General features: G+C 51.4%; 3 protein-coding genes across 17 annotated transcripts in view; 2 read left to right on the forward strand and 1 right to left on the reverse strand.

Moving 5' to 3' along the window:
* The window catches only part of atp11c (ATPase phospholipid transporting 11C), a 29,224-nt gene extending 26,748 nt beyond the window's left edge, over positions 1–2,476 (forward strand). For 4 of the 7 annotated variants that reach the window (XM_055512561.1, XM_029164874.3, XM_029164878.3 and 1 more), the window contains one exon: positions 180–2,476. Coding sequence is in view for 2 of the 7 variants with exons in the window: in XM_029164874.3 (XP_029020707.1) it covers positions 180–284 (105 nt within the window). In the remaining 5 variants the exon portion in view is untranslated. The remainder of the gene's footprint in view (positions 1–179) is intronic. The other 3 variants (XR_008695981.1, XR_003787270.3, XM_029164876.3) reach the window with 1 other exon arrangement.
* A 698-nt stretch (positions 2,477–3,174) lies between these two features.
* mcf2a (MCF.2 cell line derived transforming sequence a) lies at positions 3,175–19,650 on the forward strand. 6 transcript variants are annotated; one of them, XM_029164325.3, is made up of 31 exons: positions 3,186–3,391; positions 3,528–3,643; positions 6,418–6,486; positions 6,572–6,686; positions 6,993–7,083; positions 8,258–8,377; positions 8,549–8,665; positions 8,767–8,916; positions 8,994–9,109; positions 9,198–9,312; positions 9,415–9,534; positions 9,615–9,806; positions 9,869–10,060; positions 10,154–10,325; positions 11,107–11,183; positions 11,337–11,422; positions 11,562–11,628; positions 11,740–11,855; positions 11,995–12,064; positions 12,164–12,256; positions 12,358–12,450; positions 12,539–12,664; positions 12,742–12,966; positions 13,385–13,477; positions 13,578–13,656; positions 13,735–13,798; positions 14,732–14,832; positions 15,277–15,386; positions 15,476–15,588; positions 15,689–15,792; positions 15,870–17,390. In XM_029164325.3, exons 1-31 carry the CDS (start codon positions 3,303–3,305, stop codon positions 15,908–15,910), a joined length of 3,432 nt encoding a protein of 1,143 aa, XP_029020158.1. In that variant the 5' UTR covers positions 3,186–3,302; the 3' UTR covers positions 15,911–17,390. The 6 variants fall into 6 exon arrangements, 5 of the variants coding, with proteins under 5 accessions (XP_040928494.1, XP_029020159.1, XP_040928495.1 ...); XM_041072560.2 differs by lacking the exons at positions 15,476–15,588; positions 15,689–15,792; positions 15,870–17,390 and adding exons at positions 14,975–15,083; positions 19,523–19,649 and having other exon boundaries at positions 3,177–3,391; XM_029164326.3 differs by lacking the exons at positions 15,689–15,792; positions 15,870–17,390 and adding an exon at positions 14,975–15,083 and having other exon boundaries at positions 3,179–3,391.
* On the reverse strand, positions 17,394–21,749 carry f9a (coagulation factor IXa). 4 transcript variants are annotated; one of them, XM_029164329.3, is made up of 8 exons: positions 19,685–21,744; positions 19,388–19,560; positions 19,281–19,305; positions 19,027–19,140; positions 18,640–18,765; positions 18,328–18,560; positions 18,135–18,258; positions 17,394–18,066 (listed from the first exon to the last, which is right to left on the reverse strand). In XM_029164329.3, exons 1-8 carry the CDS (start codon positions 19,734–19,736, stop codon positions 17,516–17,518), a joined length of 1,398 nt encoding a protein of 465 aa, XP_029020162.1. In that variant the 5' UTR covers positions 19,737–21,744; the 3' UTR covers positions 17,394–17,515. The 4 variants fall into 4 exon arrangements, with proteins under 4 accessions (XP_029020162.1, XP_029020161.1, XP_029020163.1 ...); XM_029164328.3 differs by having other exon boundaries at positions 18,139–18,258; positions 18,328–18,765; positions 19,685–21,749; XM_029164330.3 differs by lacking the exon at positions 18,135–18,258 and having other exon boundaries at positions 18,328–18,765; positions 19,685–21,749.
* Positions 21,750–22,392: the final 643 nt, after the last annotated feature.

A 22,392-nucleotide genomic window follows, 5' to 3' on the forward strand; every position in this document is an offset into this window, starting at 1 on the left:
ATCAGACTTTCGTTCAATCTTGAGCTTTTCCTTCACTTATTTCTGCTTGTCTTTGGTGGCGGGGAAGGTTCAGCCTTAGTGATTTATAGTGGTAATTTGACCAATCACTGCTTGTTTGGGTAATTTAAACATGTGTTGTCCTCTCGTGTTGACACAAGCTTGTAATATTCCTTTTTTAGACTGCAGCTGTGACACCACTCTCCTATAAGCACTTGAAAGAGCAGGAAACACCGGCATCAGCTGCATTCAGGCTCCCAGCAGGTCGGAGCTGTCTGCCACAATGAATGGTGTCAAAAGAGAGGAAAAGAAGAAGAAATATGACAGATGTGCAGACTGGGAGGATGGGATGAAAAAGGGGTGTTTTATCGCCCCTCCGTCTCCTTTTCTGGCCAGTCGCCCCCACGCATGCCTGCAGAGCAGCACCCTGCATTGTTTTATATACCTACTCAGATGTCAGGCATGCGTCGTCTTTCTTTTACCCCTTTTTTCTACTAGCTTACAAATGAATGCATACACGGCTGCCTTGTCCGTAGCTCGATCCAACTGCTGTGTTTTAACTAGCAGTGGAAGTAATTATCCCAAGGGTGGTTCACCTGCATGAGAAGAAGGCTTCCAAGGTCACTTCACTGTTCAGTTACTATATTCTACAATATTTTTGTGCAAACACATATTCCAGTTTGTCAATATTTTTAGATTTTCTTTAAATGCAACCACACATTTTCACTTTTGCAGATCATTATTGATGAGATGTTACTGAATGTGATTTCAGTCTGACTGTGTCTTTTGTTTATATCTGATTTTAGGGTTATTTCTAGAAATGAATCAAGAGTATATATTGAATGCTAAAGTATAAAAGGTGTCATATTATCTTTAAATCCAAAAAGAGTGTGTGAGCACGCGTGTACATTTGTGTGTGTGTGTGTTTAGAGCTAGCCAAGAGTTGGGTCAGACACATCCTGGCAACGAGCCTCTGCTTGGAACATGACCTAACTCTTTCAACCTCAGTGATAATTTAAGAGAAAGCAATTAAGATGAGATAATTAATATATGTGCACTATATATAACTTTGAGGTATATGATAGTGTCTGCTCAAACCAAAAAGGTAAACGTAATGCGATTCTGTCCACAAGAGTGAGCTGAAAGTGAAAACTCTGTGCGTGTGTCTGTGTGAAATGTTCCTAGTGGAAAATGGCCAGAAAGGACCTGTGTTTCATGAAAACCAGGGTTACTTGAATCAATGTAGTTCAGCTAGTTATGTCCTGTACTAAAAGTGATGTTTCATTGCTAAGGTCACTAAAGCACGCGAGTATTTGCCTGAGTGCACACACAGCAACTGTGCATGTTACACACAAACACATACATGCACCAAAGTCAAAATTAAGCATTTACATTCATCATCACCATGTGGCACCAACTGGCAACACCATCATCTATCAGGACCAACGCCACATCAGAGCTAGAGTAGTTATTGCCATGTTGAGGCTGAGCACATCATCTTTGTTCTGTTGTTTGTCAAATGTAGAGGTAGAGTGGCTGCTTCATACATTCCATTTATTCATGCTATGATTTTCCACACATATGTATCATCTTTAGTATATTTATTATGTATAATTATATTCACAGATCTTATATTTTTATTACATTCATCTTTTTTGTTAATTGTGGAAGGTGGTCAGCTTTGTGCCAGTTGTTATTCTGTCATAAACGATAGGCAGCCCCGTCGGCTCTCTGCATCCCAGATCAACCAAGGAAACCACTTCTGCTGCCAGGTGATTTCATTCATTCTTCTAGTGACTGGTCACTAATCATTTTAAGTTTTGTTTTCCAGGCGAGTATCAGAACGTCTGTGTGGTCAATTTTGTAGTCTAATACTCCAGTAAAGCTTGACACATCTGATTGATTCAGTAAAAACATAAATTTTAAAGATTAAAAAGATAAATGTTTGAAAATAAAACCGAAAGGCAAGTCTTTTTATTTAAGCAGAGACCAATGAGAGGCAGTTGTTTTCTGACTTGTTGACTCCAGACTGCACTGTGCAGGAGGTACTGGATGTAAGAGGACGCACTGAGGGGCTGCCTGCTTTGTTAAAAAACATAAATGAGAAAAAAAAACATCAGAGATGCTATTTTCAGAGCTTAAAGTATATCGGAATCTAACGTTTTGCCTGTCTAAGTGAAAATGTCAAATACTGGATTGTATTTTTAATGCAACCATTTTCCAGCCACTTTTATAAGAAAACAAAATGCCAAAAAAACAAAAACGACGCACGAGAGGCTGTGTGGCTGTGGACACTGTTCTAACTGTGAGAGGTGAAGGTGGACGCCTTCATGCACCTTAGCAGCCGTGTGTAATGCTGCAGGAACACCTTCCCACCTCCAGCCACTGAAGTCTCCAGCCTAAACATTTTGATGAATGTACCTCTTTGGATCTAGTATATTCAATTTTCTGTAATAAAGCAGAACATTTTGGAGATAAATGTCTATTAGTATTCTGTTATTGCAGCGCTGATGTCATGAGATTGTGTCTTGTGAGGAGTGTGTGTGCGTGTGTGTGTGTTGTATGCATTCTCCACACTAAGCAGATGCTGTGCAGTAATGAGATGCCGGAGAAGCTAAGCTGGATCAGCTGAGGGCCGCTGCTCCCTCGCTGCCTCATGTGAGACCACGCATCCAAAGCCTCCAGCTCTGAGTCACACAGTTGGAGGTTCACACACTGTACATGCAGCGTACAGTATGCGCGTCATGCTTCTGAGCTCCGAGTCCCCATCCGTCCAGTGTTGTTGTGGGCAGAGCTGTGGGGAGCACATAATGACAGCCTTTCATATTTGTTCTTCTGTCTGAATGTGATTGTTGTGCATTAAAGACTTCACATGCGCCAAGCTTCTTGGCTGAGGGAGTGCAAGATTTTCACTTTCTTTTCTACAATGGGTCCATTCTTTACTGCGAACTACAGTAGTGAGCGTAGAGAAACTACCGTAGGGGCTTGAACACGGCAGATGAACCTCGAGACGGCCTCATAGCCGGTATAAAAACTAAGGGGGACATTGCCGAGTGTGAAGTAAGAGGAAATGCTGGGCGGGAGTTGGCTTTGAGTCAGGAGTAGAATCCTGAGCTCTGCTCTGTGCAGAGCTGACGCACTAAAGCTCAGGGAGAGAGAGAGCGAGCGAGCGAGCGAGCGAGGGAGGGGCGAAAGAGCGAGGCAGCAGTGGCCAGATGGAGCCCTGTTTGTTTTGGAGTAGCTGACTTGCTGAGACTACTAGTGAACACGAGGGGGAACGATCGCCACGTCCCGTCCTTTTGCACATGTGGAGCAGCCTATGCCGCTCAAGGTCAGGAAGCTCCAGCAGCCTCAGGGAACCGTCCCATCCGGATCCTGGGACCTACAGAGCTAGGTGGGCCCTGTGTGTGTGTGTGTGTGTGTGTGTGTGTGTGTGCGTGTGCAGACACTATGGACGCTTCTGTGCAGCTGATGAGGACGTGAGGCCTGGACTACTGGCAGCGCTGCCAACACAGTGTCGCTTCTTTCAGCCGGATCCCGTCGAGGGGAATGGGCCCGGCCTCGCTGCAGGAGGAGAGAGAGCCGGAGATGGAGAGCTACCGCTGCCTTCTGCAGGCCGGCTCCCAGCTGGAGAGCACGCTGCAGCGTGAGTATGCCTGATGCCCACCGTCCTCCCAGCACGGCTAGTTGCCCCCTCTGGCCCCTGAGGCGCTGCTATGTTTGTTTCCCTCTTACACGGTTTCAGCACAAACAAGCAGAAGAAGCAGGTGTCCATTTAGCTTGATTGATCTCCATCTTTAGCTTCTGAGAAGCGGTACAGGAGGTAAATGTGATGGACTGGACTCGTTCTTGGGTTGGTCGGCGTTATTGATGTGCCAGTCCTGCAGCTTTGCTCCAACAGTGGGCCAGTGCAGGGATTATGTCAGCTATTTTAAGCCCCCGCAGATGGATAGATATTTATCCATTGCAATGATTTTTAACCCTGAATCTGTGTAGACTGTGGGCATTTGTGACACAAGTGGAAGATAAGTGCATGAAGCCAAAGTCCGTTGATCCATGAGTGTGTTCAGAAAGTCTGTGATGCAGCGTTCACTGTTCTGTCCTGAATTACACTTTTATCTGACGGCAACAAGGCTTTTATGAATAATACCTTCAACATAAAAATGTATATTCTCTTCAATTCACTGTTTGGACAAAAATAATGTAAAGGCGGCGATGGCCTGAATTAGCTCCTGATGTGACTGACAGCTCCTTGAAGCAGCTTCCTCCAGAGGCTAATGTGATCACTTTGGGATCTTGGCAGCCACGGGCTGAGGCTAAATTGATGGTCCTCTGCCTCTTTACTCCTGAGCAGAGGCCATGCTGGGTTTCTATTAATACAAGGTGCCATCTCCTCCCTCTTTGTGAAACGCGAGCCGCGACGTCAGGGTTCGTCCAAGTACACAAACATAAGCATAAATCCCATGCGTATGAACCGGGGGCCACGCGTTTGCCTCAGACTCCAGGGGCATTGATGCGCAGACACGTGAACTCCAGCTAACAGTTCAAAGACACATTCAGACTCCCTGTGAGCTGGTGTTATGGTAAACAGCGCACAGAACATCCCTTGTTTTTAATAAACGCGTGTCAGGATGTCACATAATCAGAGTGTGACGAATGCCTCCGCAACAAACGCACAGATTAGACTAAACACATCATGGCTGTTCATCTGGACCCGCGGAGCCAAGGATTTGGGAGGTTATTGTTCAGGATTTTACCATCAGGACGTTGTCGTCGCAGTCGAGTTTTCATGTTCGCCAGCTGCTTGCGTTTCCAATTTCCCTCTTCCCCTTCCTGTCAGAACGCACTATAGCCGCCCACCAGTCTAATCCCCTTAGCAGTCAAAGCTTTGTTTAGCAAAATACCTTGTGACCTCAAAGCAGCGTGAGGCCGGGCGTCTGTGCACCATGAACATGTTTATATTTCGTGCCCTGGAACCGATTACACGCGTCTCCTCTTTTGGACGTGCACGCCGCGTTCGCGTCTCCCACTGTGTCATTCGCAGATATTGACTGGAGTCTGGCGCGGAGCCGTCGGCCGCTCCGCCAGCTTTTAAGACTCCGTCGCCCTCCGCCTCGTTCCGTGTGAAGGCGCCAGATGTTGTTCCCCCCGCACAGGCGTCGTGTTTGCGTGAAGTCATTTTCCAGCCTGTAATAATCATGTGTGGTGGCCAGAAAGCCTCGACGCGCCCCTCTGGCTGCTCCGACGCTCCGCGCTCTCTGAGCGCTTGTTTTGACTGTGACATAAAAGGCCCGACTGGAAGAATAAAACCATCTGTTGTTGTTCAGACCAGTAAAATGCATAAAATGTCGAGCGGTGGAGGCTTTTTATAGGACCTGCATGTGATGGAATGAGAGTGGATCCGTTTATGGACAAGCAGGTTTATTAACACGCTGCACGGGTCTGGTTCTGACTGTGTTAGAAAGGTGCCTTAACTTCCAGGGAGGTTGTAAATGGTTTTAGGAGCGCTCCGGGGCGGCAGCTTTACTCTGCATCCGTGCGTGCGCTGCTCGGGCCCGACCCGGCGCCGCTCCTCTCCGTTACAGACGCAGCATCAAATATTCAGCAGCCGCTCGTGGAGCGCGTCGCTTCCTCCCTCACGGGCCGACGGACACTGTTACCGATGCTGTCGACACGTGAAAAATGACACCCGCTTCCTGTTTCGCTCCTCTTTTCCGAACCCCCGTGTTTTCATGCTCCCCGGCTCCAGTTGTTTTTTAATAAAGCCATTATGGATGCGGAGGGGACGCGCTGTGAGCCAGTTCACTTCCCTGTTGATCTGTTGTATAAACTGCTGAACGCAGGCTGGTTAACAAGTTAATGGTGCTGTGTGTAATTCTTCAAGGCTCTTTTTTTGCTGCAGATCATACTTTGGCACAGACGCAGGAAGCACGATTTGTAACACTGGCGTCTCCCTCGTTTAATATAAGTGCGTTTGATGTTCGCAGCGCGCGTCTCATAAGCCTTCTTCAAACCCAGTCATTTGTAATGGAAAGTTCACCCAGACGCCGTCATCTGAGTTCTCTGAAAATGGCCTCTTAAAGTCAGAGTCGCTGCCTAAAGGCCCGATGGTCCATCATCCGCCTCGTGCATTAGTGTCGGTTCTGTGGAACCACGTGTAAACACAAACCCCTGCCAGGAAACTTTCTCGACAAACGCGGCAAAAAGTTCAGATCCCGTGTGAGAAACATCTGCCCAGCTGTGGCACACGGCTGGGCAGATGTTTGTTGTTGGACCCTGGGCGTCAAACCCGTCCGGAGCGGAGGTGACGCACGCCGTACTGGTCTCGCTGGCCAAAACAGAACACAATTCAATGCATTCACAGAACCTTTGAGACTGTTTCCACCAGCTTTGTGTTAAAATGTGTGTGTCTTCACGCAGAGGTCACAGTCCCTGTGAGCCTGAAGGAGGTGGGTGGCTACATAGAGAAGCAGGTGGCCTACCTATCAGGTGATGCATTCCTCCTTCCCTCTAATTAATACATTAGAGAAGTCATCATTACGAATGGAGCTGCTTTTGACGTGTTTTCCCTCAGGCGGACGCGGGGAGGACTCCAGCGTCATCATCACCCTCCCCGAGTGCTCGGCTTTCAGTGACATTCCGGAGGAAGCTTTGGCCAAAGTCTTCACGTACCTCACTCTCATCCCACGGTGGGTCCGCCTTCATTTATTCCTGTCCGAGTCTCCCCTGTTTTCCCTTTCCTGCAGTGCACCAAAAGCGCCTGGTGCTCGTATTCTGAGCACAGCTGCCTCCTCTGCTGCTCAGCTCGTCCTACTGACGTCCTCTGTGTCCGAACCACGCTCTCCAGCAACTTTTCCCCTCACGAGCCATAGCACTGAAGTCTACATGATGAATGCGTGTAGCTGCAAAAGCCTCACATAGTGTTTCTCATCTCTAAATAATCAGAGTTAATGCATGAGCAGAATGAGAGCATGCACTGTTCATCTTTCTTGCAGAACCAGGCAACCTGGAGTCAAATTTATCATCATCTTAGACCGAAGACTGGACACATGGGCCTCCATCAAAACTGCACTGGCCAGGATTTCAGTGAGTTTTCTGTTGATGTCATTGAGGCCATTTCTGCGTCCAATCAATGTTTCTATTGCCAGTATAGGCATTACGCACACACAGACATCGATCGCTGCACCTATGGGTCGCTGTTTTATTTATGAGTTGCTGTCCATGGTGCTGGAAACCTGAGCGCACTCGGACCACGCCGTCTAATTCAACACAATAGCGACTGTTTCGGTCTCCAGCATGATTTACATGGGGTCTGCGTCATATTCCAAAAGGGCGCATAGACTAAACATGCTCCTTGTTCTGAATGCATATTGCTGCCAAAGTATGAGTAAGCAAAAACCGAACGATGACGCGGGGTAGGGGGGGGGGGGGGTGAAGGCGGGAGGAAGGGAGACGATGCAGTCAGCGCTGCCACCCTCCGTCTGTGAGCAGCATCAGCAGCATCAGCAGCAGCAGCGGCAGCGGCGCTGCGGCGGTCCGGCAGCGGGAGGAGGCTCCTCCGCTTGGCACCGGTTTCCAGCGCACGGGCGGGAAGTAGCGTCGAACCGAGATGGCTTCGAGCACCATGGCTGATTGCTTTTACCGGCGGGCGGTCCCGAAGATCCGGAGGAGCCCGGTAACGAGCCGCCGATTAGTTCTACCCGCCGTCTGAAGAGTTTAGGGGGAAGTTTTTTTTTTTCTCGGGCGGGCTTGAATGACTGCGGCAGTGGCGCACCGGCTGCTGCGGGGAGCGCAGCGCAGCGCAGCGCAGCGCAGCACTGCGGTGCGCAGCGCGCTTCTGCTTAGTCATGCGAGTGGCTGCGCGAAATCTAATCAGCCTGATGTGGCTTTTAAGACGGGTTTATCCGGAAACCAGAAGCTCGACGTATCGACCCGGTGCTCGAGTCAGGACGGGTGAATGTCAGAGGCAGCACTGCTCTGTTTGTGTGGATAAATCCTGCAGGAGGCAAAGTGGCTCATAGTTTATGTTTGCATTGTTTATATCACTTATAAACGTGTGTTCACCTGCGGGACAAATGTTTTAAATGTAAATAAATTTACACATTACTATCACTAGTAATAATAATAACATGGAAATCACATGATGACCCCCCACTGTCTCTCAGTTGGTGCCAGTGTTCATGCTGGAGCTTTGTTTCCCTGTTGTGTGAATGTGGATCTGTATTTGTTTCCTGGTGATGATTCATCCTTCTTCCTCAAGGCTTCCTTCCCTGGGAACCTCCACCTGGTGTTGGTGCTCCGACCCACCAGCTTCTTCCATCGTACTGTAACAGATATTGGCTTTCGCTTCAGCCAAGAGGACTTCATGCTTAAGATGCCAGTAAGTCGGCTGCTAAAATACTGGCCGGTTAAATATTTGTGGGGATATTTTTCCATCTGCTTTGCACACATCCAGTAAATAATAATATTATTTTGATTTATTTTTAGACCAAGCATCTCAAATCTAAACACACCAGTCTCTTGGCCGTCAGAGTATGTGTGTGTCTTTCAGGTGGTGATGCTGAGCTCTGTCACAGACCTGCTGCGCTACATCGATGAAAACCAGCTGACGTCAGAGTTCGGGGGCACGCTGGACTACTGTCACAGCGACTGGATTGTTCTACGAACGGTACCGGGACAGAACGTCTAACTATCCATGCACGAAGCTCACACAGACACCAGTGTGGGGGTATTTCAGATTTTCCGTGTTGCTTTCTTTTCCTCCTACAGGCTATTGAAGGTTTTGCTGTAACAGTTAAAGACATTGCACAGATGCTGCAGAGCTTTGGCACTGAGCTGGCAGAGACAGAGCTGCCCAGCGATGGCAAAACCATTGAGTATCTCCTTGAGTCTCACACTGATAAGTACAGAAAACTCAAGGTAATTTTCGGTATTTGCTCAGTATTATACGGGCCGCATTTAAACGCAGTGTGATATACGCGTCCTCTGTTTGACAGGATGCGATCAGATCAGTATCAAAGGAGGGTCGGCACCTTCTGTCCAGCCTGGAGACGTCTGAGGCCGAGGAGGACTCGCAGTGGGACGTGAAGCTGGACTGGGAGACTGTGCAGAGGTGAGGCCTTCCTACAAAATATTATCATTTTAAAGAACATATAATAAATTGAAATAAACAAGATCTAGAAGGGTTCCTGTGTTTTTAGGCTTCTTGCTCAGCTCAGAGACATGGAGTTGGCCTTTGATGGCTTCTTTGAGAAGCATCACCTGAAACTCCATCAGTTCCTGCAGCTGCTCAAATATGAGCAGAGCTTTCAGGAGGTAACGATTCGGGAGCTCCGTTTTGGCCACTTTGTTGGTTCACCATTGTTAACGCACGCCGTAGATGCCTCTAGTTGACCCTGCTGTGTGTTCCCCTCTCAGATGGAGGTTTGCCTGGAGCACCTGATGGCTCAGGAGAAGCAGCTTTCCACGTCTGTGGACACTCTGGTCCAGACGGAGCAGGCTCTAAAAAGTCTGGACGACCTGGAATCGAACGCACAGGTCGGTGATTTCCCTGTCAAAGCGCCCTTAAGCGGCGACAACAGATTAATCCCCTTGCTTTCCTCCTCGCCACCCATCAGGACGTGATGGCTCGGGCCCAGATCATCATCCTTCACGGCCACCAGCTGTCGGCCGCTCACCACTACGCCGTGGCCCTCATCATGCAGCGCTGCAACGAGCTTCGCCACCGCTGCGACACGCTCAACGCCGCCCTCAACACCAAGCACGCGCGGCTGCTGCACGCGCACCAGCTGCTGCTCTGCCTGGCACAGGTACTGAGGTGTGTGTCCACAAACAGCACCGCTGGCTTCACATGCGCATGTTCCACCTCCAGGCCCAGACGTGGTGCGACGACGGCGCTTACCTGCTGGCCAATCAGCTGGTGGATAAGTTCCAGTCCAAGGACGGGGCCCAAGCGGCCCTGAGGGACATTGAGAAGTTCCTGGAGGAGGCGCCGTCTATGCTGAGCTCAGGACCCGACGTCTTGGCTATAGAGTATGAGGCTGTAATCACGCCTCAGCTGCAGGTCAGAACTCACGTCAACTGCGGTTGATCTATTCCTCGTGATGAGAACAACTGTTTAATTCATGTTGTTGTTGTTTTTTTTCCTCCCTGCTAGGACGAGATAGTGAAATCCTTTGAGAAACATGCGGCGGTGCAGCGGATGATCCAGAACCGCCAGGCTTGTCTGAGGAAGCTGGCGGATAGACACGTCCGGCCGGTCCAGTTGGTGGCGCCGAGGCCCGAAAACCCACCGCGTGCCAAGTCCCCGCTCTTCTCCCCTAAACACGGTACAACACAGACCGTCGGTGTGGGAATACAGATTATTCTCACATACATGAAGGCTGATAATTCAACATTTAGCTTCAGATACCTGCCCTAGTTTCCAGCAGTGGGCTTTTACCAACCCAACTGGCTTCCTGCCCACCCTCCCCCGTTTCCCAGGCTCAGCATGGGGTCTGGTGCTAGCCTTTCTAGCTTGGCATTGGTTCCCATCCCCCCGCAGCCTTCCTTTAGGAGCCGTGTTTAAATTAACACATCACAGGCTCCTATTGAACAGGCCTGAGGTGTTTCTGATTAGGCTCGGCGGTCAACGGGGCACCTTTACAAACAACCTGGCACAGGTTTAATAAGTCCACTGGGGTTTACCCGACTGCTCTATTAGTTGGGATAGCTGCTATAGGACCATATGCTCTGCACATACAGTACACCGAGGATCCTTTCATCCTCCCGTGTCACACTGAGCTAAGCACAGACAGTAACGTCCAATTAATACAGAGCGAGAAGCGGCGCTGTTTTTCTTCTAATCTCTTCCCGTGAGCGCGTGAAAGTGTAAAGTTGAAAAGGTCGTCTGGTACGTTGGCGTAGAAACCCACGGTAATGACACCGGGCAGCGTGTGATTCAGAGTCCAAGGATTTAACGGCTAGGATTAAAATGATACAGGGCAAACTAAAAGTCTTTCATGACTGATTGTTCTAAATGGAAAAAAAAAAGATCTACTGCACGTTCCGCGTGGGTCTCCTCATGAGAATACATGGACCAGTGTCTTACTGGTTGTCGTCTGTTCACAGGTGATGGTTTGAAGTTCACGTTCGACCTCTCTCTGCCTGGAAAGAGAGCGTCTCGAAAAAGCCCCAACCCACGAAAAGTAAGAAACAATTCACCGCTTTGTTCTAGATTTTCCATCCGCAATTACGACTGCCATTTTTTTCTAGATGTCTAAAACACTCTGCTCAGTAGAACAAACACTTCCTTCCTAAATGCAAGTAGTAGAGTCACCGCTATCGCGTGCTGTGCCCAGATAGAGGTGATCCACGACTACCAGGAGAGCCGGAGCTGCGTGTCGTACGCTCTGGAGGGGGAGGACAGCCCGGACCTCCTGAAGCGGTGAGGCGGCGCCTGCGTCCATCTGTCGCTCTGTCCTCGGAGCTGCTCTTGATGTTGTGCGCTTTGTGATTCTGTTTGTTCGCCGCTAACGATGCCCCGTGGCGCCGCCGCCGCCGCCGCCGCCGCGCGTGCGTCACAGCCGTGTGATGAGGGAGCTCATAGAGACAGAGAGGGTCTACGTGGAGGAGCTGCTGTCGGTGCTGCTGGTGAGAGAATGAAATGCTCCTTTCATTTCCCCCTTTTTTTAACTTCTGTGCTTTTAAAACGTTTTCCTTCATAAACTCTATATCTCCGTGTGCCTCATGTCATCACTGCAGGGTTATAGGGCTGAGATGGACAACCCAGCTCTCTCTGGGCTTCTGCCTCCGATCCTACGCAGCAAGAGAGACATCCTGTTTGGAAACATGCCCGAGATCTACAACTTTCACAGCAGGTGAGTTATTTATACGGGAACTCACATCACATACATGACAATACACCCGATGGTGTAAGTGCAGTGGACTTCGTATTGCTGTTGCGTGGTATAAGTGTATGTAGTGCGTTTTGATCTGCTTGGCCTCTCACCGTCTCAGGGATTTCCTTCAAGCCCTGGAAGGATGCCTGGAGGCGCCCGAAGGTGTGGGAGCTTGTTTTCTGCAGCGGGTGAGACGCTAAATATTTAAGCTGTGCAGCTCCTTTGTATTTCATCATTAATCTTTAACCTGTTTTCACGGTTTCAAACATTTTTTTTTGTCTCCCCAGAAAGAAAGTTTCCAGATGTATGAGTGCTACTGTCAGAATAAGCCGCGCTCCGAGGCGCTGTGGAGACAGTTCTCAGACTGTGTGTTCTTTCAGGTCAGCAGCCCTGCTCTCACGTCACCACACATTTGGATCGCGTCACGAGGACGGATCTGTGAATGTTTCACACATTGTGCTTTATTCGTCTTGTTTCCAAGGAGTGTCAAAAAAAGCTGGAGCACAAACTGGGTCTGGACTCCTACCTGCTGAAACCAGTCCAGCGACTCACCAAATACCAGCTGCTGCTCAAGGTTCGGCCCAGAACCCCATCTTTCCTCATAGGACAGGAGCCTGTGTGCATTTACGCCTGTGCTCACGTGTTTGTATCTATATTTACAGGAGTTGCTCAAATACAGCACAGACGGTGAGGGGACCTCTGAGCTGCAGGGGGCTCTAACAGCCATGCTGGACCTGCTCAAATCCGTCAACGACTCCATGCACCAGATCGCCATCACGGGCTACGAGGTGAAAACAGTCTGATTCCTGCAACGACAGCGTCGCTTTTCCTGCTTCGGGCTCATCGCCTGCGTTCTCACGTGCAGGGGGACCTGTGCGAGCTGGGCCGCGTGCTGATGCAGGGCTCGTTCAGCGTGTGGCTCAGCCACAAAAGGGGTCCCACGCGCATGAAGGAGCTGGCGCGCTTCAAGCCCATGCAGCGACACCTCTTCCTGTACGAGCGCGCGCTGCTCTTCTGCAAGCGGCGCGAGGAGCACGGCGGCGACGGCGGCGACAAGGCGCCGTCGTACGGCTTCAAGCACTGCCTCAAGGTCCATCTGCTCAGAACGTCGCTAGCGTGCTCCGCGCTCACACTAATTCATGTCACGACTGGTATTGAAACAAGTAAGAAGCCGCCTGGCAGCGGGAGGCGGTATCGTCCCGACAGGCGTCTGTAATGTTTATGTGGGGAGAGCGTCACAGCTGGTGGAGCTGCTGCTGGTCTTGATTTATTATTGAGGATGTGGGGAGGAAGGAGTCACACGGCGGAGGTGCGTGCGCGCGTGCGTGCGTGCGTGCGTGCGTGCGTGCGTGCGTGCGTGCGTGCGTGTGTGTGCGTGCGTGCGTGTGCGTGCGTGCGTGTGTGTGTGTGCGTCACTGCGAGCGTTCGGTTCCAGTCAGGACAGATGTGTTACATGATGTCAGGCTGATGTTCTGGAGTGGGTGTAAACAGCGCTCGTCTCTTGGCAGATGACTGCTGTGGGGATTACGGAGAACGTCAAGGGAGATGTGAAGAAGTTTGAGATCTGGTACAGTGGCAGGGAGGAGGTCTACGTGGTTCAGGTGAGACTCGCGGCAGCATTTCTAGTCTTCTATGACAGCGGTGTTGATAGAAAGGAGCTGTTTATTCACCTGGCGGCCGTGTTTCCCCCTCATCCGTCAGGCTCCCACAGTGGAGGTGAAGGTGGCCTGGCTCAACGAGCTTCGCAGAATCCTCACAAACCAGCAGAAGCTGCTCAGAGGTGCGTGGAAGTGATCCTGTCTTGGCCGTGTTCTCCATCTGAAACTCTCCATCTTTAATGTCTGGCTCTTCTTCCTAGATGAAGTCCACCAACATGGACACTTAGCAGAACACATGCAGCTCTCCCAACCACTCGCAGACAGGTTAGTGTGTGTGTGTGTGTGTGTGTGTGTGTGTGTGTGTGTGTGTGTGTGTGTGTGAGGAGGCCTCGGCCCCACTCTGTCCACTGTGTGGTTGCCTCCCCCCCCCCTGCAGGGGCATGCGGCCGTCCAGAGGGGTCCCCAGGGGCTGTCTGCCGGGGCTGGCGGCCGACGTGTTTATGTGCCTGCGTTCCCGGAGCCCCTGTCCCAGGAGCCCCCGGCATCGGCCCCGGCCGCGCCCCCGCCTCCGCCCCCAGCGCCACTGACCTGCCCTAAAGCTCAGTGGTAAACTCAGCCTGGCATGAGCCACCTCTGACCCCGGGGCTGCTGTGTTGGCTGGAAGTCACCTTTTGTTACAGCCTCATTGTGGTTCATGTAACAGATCCCCACCTCCTGCCGCATCCCGTGACTCCATGGGCATTACTAAAAACAACCTGAGTTCTGCATCTAAGATTTGCTTTTGCATGAAATGCAAAGAGCAAAAGAAATAATTTCGGTTCCATTCCATTATTCTTTTGTTCATTTTCTTGACAGTTGCTTGAAGATGGGGCTCCTTCTGGAACCGTACACCCTAAACTCAGTAACTGACCAAAAGTCTGGATTTGGATCTTCAAATAAATGTATAATGAATTGAAACCAGATCCACTTTCCCCAAACGGACATTGTGTCAGTCTTCGAGTCGTACCTCCCGCCTTTTACAGAGAAGCTCCCACTTTGCTGCTCTGTGTTGTGCTCTGCTGTCTGGCTGGTGCCTGAACGGTCATGGCTGTGTGAGGACAGAGCTCCCTGACACTGATCTGGGGCCAGCATCACTGCTCTGTCTGTCTATGGAACGGACTCAGGACGTGAGAGCAGGCTGTAGATCGCGTTGCCGGGGACGACCTCCCTCCTGGACTGCGTGAAGCGCTGACGTGCTGCTTTGTGTCATGTCCTCAGCAAGCAGCAGAGGGCGTCTGTGAGCTCGGAGGAGACCGAGTCGGGAAGGAGCAGTCCAGACCCCCAGCATCACTCCCCAAAGCACCGGCACAACCGCAGGAGTGAGTGGAAGCCACCCACACACACCTCAGCCTCAGTCCAGTAGATACTTAGTAACCAAATCACAGAGCGTTACAGGGACTGATGCAAATCATCATCTCCTAATCTCCAACTGATGTAGATGTTTGACTTCTCCCCCCTCAGCGGTTCAGGTGTACTTTGACCTGAAGAACCAAATACACCGAGGAGTTTGGGGGGAAAAGGTCCAGCTCCTGAGATTAGCTTTTGAATCTACCTTCTTGTTAATTTCCCAGTAAGTGACAAAGGGGTCGTGAACCTGCCAGCACAGTTACTAAGTATCTACACGGTGCTTTTAATGTGTCGGGCTGAGGGAAACGCACTGGGCACCTGTAACAGCCGTGTGTGTGTGTGTGTGTGTGTGTGTGTGTGTGTGTGTGTGTGTGTGTGTGTGTGTGTGTGTGTGTGTGTGTGTGTGTGTGTGTCAGGCTGGCCCGGCGCTCATCACTCCGTAGACGCGTGCGAGGACCCGGAGTGGCCTGGAGGTCGGGACGCCTTCCACCCGTCTGACACCGAGGAGGAGGTTCTGTTGCAACTGGTGAGAGGAGAGCGCACATCGTACAGTAAGATACACGGGTCCAGAGCACCAAGCGCGCCCTTTGTAAAGGCACATCCCCCTGTCTGAAGTCTTCAGGCAGATACAGGGCTTTGGCCGACTGTCTGCAGAACGGGCCTGACAGCATCACCATCAAACGCGAGGACGTCATCCAGCTGCAGTGTCAGGACCCGAAGGGCCGCTGGTGGGTTCAATGCGGCGCCGAGCGTAGCTTAGCGTAGCTTAGCTTCAGCTCGCTAACCCCCCCCCCCCCCCCCCCCCCCCCCCCCCCCCCCGTCCTCCAGGCTGGTGAAGAACCTGAGCCGGAGACAGGAGGGCTTCGTGGCAGCCGCCAGCCTGCTGCTCGTCCTCGGAGACAGCGCTCGAGGCCCCTCATCCGGACTCAGGGGTAGCGTAAAACCACACGCGCCTCCAGAATGACAGACGTCGCTTTGCCTTTTACGCGTGTGTCTGTTGCTCCCGCAGACCCGGGGACCCTGAAGGCGAGGAAGCTCAGCTCCCCGTAGCGACGAAAGCACAGGACGTGAATGTGAAGTGAAAACCACGCTCTTTTGTTTCCATCACTATGAGGAGAAAACACGCAGAACTCCACAGACCCGGTTCTGTCGCAGCTTTGGGCCGAAGATCTCGGGCTGCAGTGTTTTCCGGATGTAAACGCGAGCAGCGGAGCAGCGGGACGTTTTGTGGATTCACACATCAAGCTCCTCTCATGTTTTAGTCTCGGTTACATGCTCAACGACGGGCTTTTTTTAAAGCAGAGACTTTTGAACCCGTGCGGCATCGTTTTTAACCTTTTTTGTACCTCAGTGGTTCATTGTGCACTTCGCTGGCATTTCCCATTGTATTTTTCCTACACGTCATCCCTCGAGGCACCAACCTTCTGAACTAGAGTTAAAATGCCAAAACGTGCCATGCCATAATGCCTTTTAGCCTCGTGTTCGTGCTGTTTGCAAAATCAAACGCTCTCGTCGCTTTAACCTGACCTCACAAACATCCAACAGGCACTTTAATGCGGTGGAAGAGCCACCGACCGTATGTTCTGCTGAACGTGCTCCTTGCTTCACCTCTCTGCTGCTGTACTGTATGCACTTCCCCCTACTGATGCTGTATTTATGTTGTGTATTCTGAGCCCACCCCTCCCTGGCGCTGCTGTAAAACAGACACGGCGAGCGTCGGCGGCGTGTTCCTCTGTGGCGGCGCCGTGAACGAAGGGAAGGCGCCGCCGGGCCCCAAACGCCGTCGCTCACCTCAGGGCCTTCCGGGAGCCGCCTGTCAGTCACGCTGGCGTCGAGAAGGCCGAGCGAGGCAGAGGAACAGTGAGAGAGAGGCGCTTTCAAGGAGGCAGATTGTTTCCTCCTCCCTGTTACAGCCCAGTTGATCTCGGGGTCTCCATTAAAAGGGATTATGCAGCCGACGCGAAACGTACCCTCTGTGTCATAATTAAATATTGATTGCAGACTTATATGAATTTATCACATCAAATTGAGGTCCCAGTCGGAGGGCTGCCTTTGATACGCGGTGTTTGAAATGGAAATAAGTGGAGTGAGCAGCAGGGGCCTCTGCGCGCTGCACATTTCCTGTGTTGTTAATTTATTTATTTCGCTGTCATGTTGCTCCTTGGTACCGTGAGGTACCAGCGCAGCCCTGAATCAAACTACATCCTCACGTACTTACAGCAGTTATGCTCGACTGTTCCGACCCCCCCCCCCCCTCGCTCTCCCCCTACGTTTACTTTTGATTCATGCTTGTATGACAGAATTCCCATGATTTCGTGGACACTCTGATCCACAATGCTGCAGAGTTTTGCACAGTTTCCGCCGGTCTGGAAAACAAAATAAACCTGCTTGAAATGTTGCGTGTGAACGAGCCGGGCCCCAGATGAATGTTTCTCTAAAGGATGCAAACGCATGGCAACCCAATAACCAGGTTTCAAAATGGCTTTTTTTGTACAGCTTCAGTTGTGTAAAAATAAAAGTATTTCATGCAGTCGTTCTTTTAACAAACATTTAATCTAGTTTTACTATTTGTTGTCATATTTATGCATTTCTATATTGGGTTTAAAACCAGTGGGAGCATCAGTGAGGCTCAGGATCCTGCACATCAGGCGTGCGTCAGCTTATTCCCATGACGCGGTTGATCCAGGGGTAATAATGAGACACGCGGGTGTAGACGCCGTACTTCCCCCGCCTCGCGCACTCCTCCCCCCAGCTCACGATGCCCGTCAGGAACCACGTGTCGTGAAGGGCGTTGGCGTGGGGCCCCCCGCTGTCCCCCTGACAGGCGTCGCTGGCCCGGCTGTGGTACCCGGCGCAGAACATGGCGCTGGTGACGGCGGCGCCGCTGCTGCGCTTGCACTCCATCCGGTCCACGAACGGGACCTCCACCCTCAGCAGGGCGTCGGCCGGGGCCCCCAGGTAGCGCTGGCGGCCCCAGCCGCTCACTGTGGCCGGGGAGGCCTCCTTCACCAGCGCCTCGGTGAAAGCCTTCGGGCCTACGCAGATGGGCCGGGCGGTTCTGGAGAAGGTGATGTTCTCCTCCGTGCGCAGCAGGGCAATGTCATGGTTGTACAAGCTGAGGGTGGCGTTGTACCGTGGGTGTATGTGCTGCTCCAGCACGTCGTAGTCCTGCTCTGTGCCCTCCCTGACGTGGAGCTCGTTCTCCCCTGCAAAGCATCACATAGGATCAAGCAGATCAGCTGACTCGCTGCTTCTGCCACTCAGTGGACCTCACCCACTCTGATGAAGAAGGCGCCCCGTGACTCCGCCAGGCAGTGAGCAGCGGTGACGACCCAGCGTTGGCCCAGAATGGAGGCGCCGCAGAACGGCGGGCCGCCGGCACGCGCCATCAGCGCCGCCTGGAGACGAGCGGGAGACGGGATGAGCGTCCTTGTGTCAGCGCGAAGGTGGTGTGAAGTCAAACAGACCTGCCAGGGGATCTCTCCTGTGGTCACCCTCGTGCCTCCCACTATGCGCGCGATGGGGCGAGGCTGCTCCTCGGCCTCCGTGGGCTCCTCCCACGGGGGAGGGGGAGGGGTCATGGCAGCGGCGGCGCTGTCCGGGGTCGTAGCGTTGTCCGGGCCCGACGTCTCGCGCCCACGCACGGACCTCCGGGCCACGGGCCGCGCCGCGGGGGCGGTTCTGCCGCACGGGAATGCAACTGGCATTGTGTGGAAGGAGCCGCGGTGTTGAATGGAGATCAGGTGTGTGGAGGTTCAGCAGGTAGAGAGAACATGTACCTTCCGGCTCGCAGTCAAAGCCGTTCTCCTTCAGCCTGTATCCAGTCGCACAGGAGCACTTGGACCCGGAGGGTTCACAGAAGTGCTCACAGTCGCCGTTATTCACGTCACAGCGTTTGGGCACAACTGAGAAAACAATGACATGAAACCTGACTTTAAAGTGCAGTCGCAGCTGAAAGCGAGAGCTGCTCGGCTGCTGTTTGTAGAATCCCCATTGGGGCGAACCTGAAGCCAGGCATCAAGAGATGAAATGAAACCCATCTGGCTGTTCATCTTTGGCGAATGAGATCCCATCTCACATTCGCCCACAAATTTGGAGGCAGCCGCGCAGAAATCTAGTTTCCTTTGATCCACAGCTTTCAGATCCATCCACAGGATTTCACTCACCGATTTCACAGTTTCTGCCGGTGACGTCAGACGGACACTTGCAGCCGTAGGAGCCGATGTGGTCTTCACACGTCCCCTGGTTGAGACACGGATTCGGTTCACACTGGTTCCCGTCTGAGGACATTCACACACTGAGTGACATCGGACATAGAAAACTACACACAACAGCAGAAAGAGAAACTTTCATTTGATTAATTAAGCAGAGACAGGAGCAGGTGTTCATCCTTTGGATAATGTGGGTAGTAGTTCTTTACCAACGTATCCTGCCCAGAACGCCCTCTACAACGAAGAGCAAAGTCTCTGATGAAGACAGACAATACATAAGTCTTTAGCAAAAGTAATAAAGTGAACTAATACTTACTGATTTCTCGTTGTTTTCAAAGATCTCTCTGGCCTCTTCAAAGTCACATATTTCTTCCACGCACTCTCTCTCCAAGTTGCCTTTCAGCAGCTCCTCCATTAACAGGCCGCTGTTATGACGTTTGTGTCTCTGCAGAACCGTGTCGGCTGCAGGTCCGGACAGAAAGACTGGACCTGAGGCCGGAGACGGAGCAACGAGTCCATGAGGGGAAGAAAGAGTGTAAGCAAACATGCGTGAACACAGTAAAACTACAGTAAACGTAAAATAGTAATTCTTGATAAATATTTATATCATGACCTGCGGAGCTCAGCCGAACGCCCAAAAGCAGGAGAGGCAGCGCCAGCGCCATCGCAGCCGGACAAACAGACGCTGGATCGCTCCAAAGTGCAACACTCTGTTTACACTCGCTCTCCCACCATTAGTTACGTGTTTGTTCAGACACACAGTGACACTGTAGAGACAGTGAGGAATTATTTGTGCCTGTTTTGTGTTTTTGTGTGGCAAAATGTGTATTTTTTCAGAGCAAGGATAAACCAGACTGCTAAATTTTACTTTTTTTGAAATACTAGTTTGTTAGTTTCTCCATTTCTCCTTTTCAGCCATTATTATCACAGTACAAGGCATCGCCAATGCACATCACACGTTTGGCCACAAGATGGCGCTCACACTTCAGTCATCGCTGGATGCGGATCCTTCCATCATTTTTCATCAGTGTCAGAAAGCGGGATTCTAGGCGGGTTTCATTAAAATGATCATCTCATTGTCTACTGGTACATTCAGTGTTGTAGAGTCAAAGATCAGCGTGAACAGAAGGGAGTCTTCATTTAAGGTCACTTCAGCGAACTTCAAAGACATTTTCACATTCTGCGTGTACACAAGCTTTCATAATTGTTCAGCGCGGTGGATCGATCCTCAGGTCGATGGTGCGCTGGTCCGGTGAGGTGCAGCCTGTGCTGCTTCAGCACGCCGGCCCAAGATTTAGGGTGTCTGGTGTCATTTTGTGGTCTGGCGTATTAGATCCAATCCCATCACTGGTTCTGAAATCCCCCCAGCGGGAGTCTGGAGTCTTCTCGAGTGTTGGCAGCTATTGACCGGAGGCCTTTTTTATTTCATCGAATCATTTAAAGGCTGAATAATTCATACGTGAGTAATTAACACTGTCTGCTCAATACAAGTGCTTCTTGATCTCTTCCAGCCGGGTGAATATCGGCATGAGGTTCTTCTAGGTTATACTTTGTCTGGTGCTGCAGTACCTTTAGGAGATGACATCACTGCAGCTACACTCTCTCTCAGCCTAGTGTGACGCCTGCATGGACACAGAGCAATGCCTGAACTGACTTGTTTGTACATAACATAGTACAAGAGCACAGCAACTAGCCTTTATTTGGATCTTAAGATGCACGGATGGAAGGAGGGCAGTAAAACTGTCTTTGACTATTTATTTATGAAGATCCTCCTGACATCTCTGTCTTCTCTCTGTTTTCTCTGCGCAGCCTGGGAGTTTGTGTCGGCTCCAATTAGATTAGTCACTACAGCGGGGCCTCAAGTCCCGGCCCTGCAGATAATAAAAACTCTGGGCCCTGCTCAGTGCTATTGATTGCTACTGTACACGGGCTCCCGGGCCGCGGGGAGGTCACACGGCCCAGACCTCAGGCCGTCACCAGGGGCTTCGTGTCATTTGCAGAGGGCTTATTATTCTGCTGTGGTAATAAGTTCTCCTGTAGTAAATCTGAGCGTTTGTGAAAATCAACCATAGCGAGAGCAGCATGACCTCCGCTCTCTGACCCTCGTTTTGCGTAAGGCAAACTTGCTGTCTCGGCTTTTGATTACGATTCAGCTCAGGAACAGGAAATGAAGCGTGAACAAGAGGCTTTAGACGCCGAAAGCGCAGCCTCCTACTGGGACGCGAGGAAAACACTGCGATGGGAATGTGTAATTATGTTCAGCCACATTAGAGATCGAATGCACGAGGATATGCAAAACAAGCACGGTGCACGTTTAATATTTAGGAAATTCTGCACGTTTGCTCACTAGTCAGAGTGGCTTCTGTCTGAACGCGGTGCGCGTTGCAGCCGTCTTCAGAGGGTGGAGGTTGTACAGTGACTCCCACAGGGAGCTTCTATGATGTGGGCTGTAAGAAGCCGCTCTGCAGGCCTCAAAGCCAGCTCCCTCCGCCGCCGCGTCCTCTGAGTGAAGCCATTGACATTAATGTGGTATTTGAGAGAATCCTCCGCTAATTAGTACAGCGGGGTCTGTAGTTTGAAAGCCTGATGCCTCAGAGCCGTCTCTCTACCTTTGCCCACGTGACCCGAGTTCACGTTTCATCCAAATGAACCAGTGAGAGCCAAAGTAAAGCCCGTTTCCCGGAGCTAATAAGCTACAGTAGCTGACGTGAAGCTGATGAAGAGATCCTGATCCTCCTGCAGGAAGACCTGGCAGAAATACGGCCGTGCGTCACACCTTCTGACCCCCGACCTCTCCAGGTTTAAATCACCGGTCCGTGTCGGCGCTCCGGCTTTGACTGAACAGGTGGAGCGGTTCAACAACCGGAGCTTAATACGGATCTGTGGCTTGGATGCGCTGCCGTACAGACTCACACGAGCGGTCAGTCTGACCACCTTCTGCTCAGTCCCTGCCTCTACTCGCGCTCCAGGACTGACGGGCCCGATTAGGACTCCGGCGCCGTCTAAATATCACCATTCATGGCTACAAATCTGCCAGCGCCTTCGCCGCTGCTCCCGTGCAGCCGCCGCGTCCCATGCGACTGATTTACGAGAGTCCAGATGCGGTGAGCGGGCCGTTATCCGCGTGATTAGAAATTGATTTTGAGCCACGATGGATACGAGAGCCCCGGGCCGCTGCCTTCAAAAGCCTCAGAAGCTGTATCTGCAGCACATGCTTTAAACTACATATCGTCAGACAAATGTGACAAGGTCTTTACAGCGGCACCTGTAGAAGCCGGAGGGGAACATGACAGGAGCACGCGTTCTGTGGTGATGTCTCTT

Source organism: Betta splendens, chromosome 10 (genome assembly GCF_900634795.4).
Source record: "Betta splendens chromosome 10, fBetSpl5.4, whole genome shotgun sequence".
Lineage (NCBI taxonomy): Eukaryota > Metazoa > Chordata > Actinopteri > Anabantiformes > Osphronemidae > Betta > Betta splendens.

Coding starts and splice junctions, on each gene's coding strand:
- mcf2a (XM_029164325.3), top strand. CDS start 3,303: ATGTGGAGCAGCCTATGCCGCTCAAGGTCAGGAAGCTCCAGCAGCCTC. Junction 8,666..8,766: donor ACTGGATTGTTCTACGAACG/GTACCGGGACAG, acceptor TTCCTCCTACAG/GCTATTGAAGGTTTTGCTGT. Junction 9,110..9,197: donor GACTGGGAGACTGTGCAGAG/GTGAGGCCTTCC, acceptor CTGTGTTTTTAG/GCTTCTTGCTCAGCTCAGAG.
- f9a (XM_029164328.3), bottom strand. CDS start 19,736: ATGGCGCTGGCGCTGCCTCTCCTGCTTTTGGGCGTTCGGCTGAGCTCC. Junction 19,561..19,684: donor CGTTCGGCTGAGCTCCGCAG/GTCATGATATAA, acceptor CTCCGGCCTCAG/GTCCAGTCTTTCTGTCCGGA. Junction 18,766..19,026: donor CGGCAGAAACTGTGAAATCG/GTGAGTGAAATC, acceptor TTGTTTTCTCAG/TTGTGCCCAAACGCTGTGAC.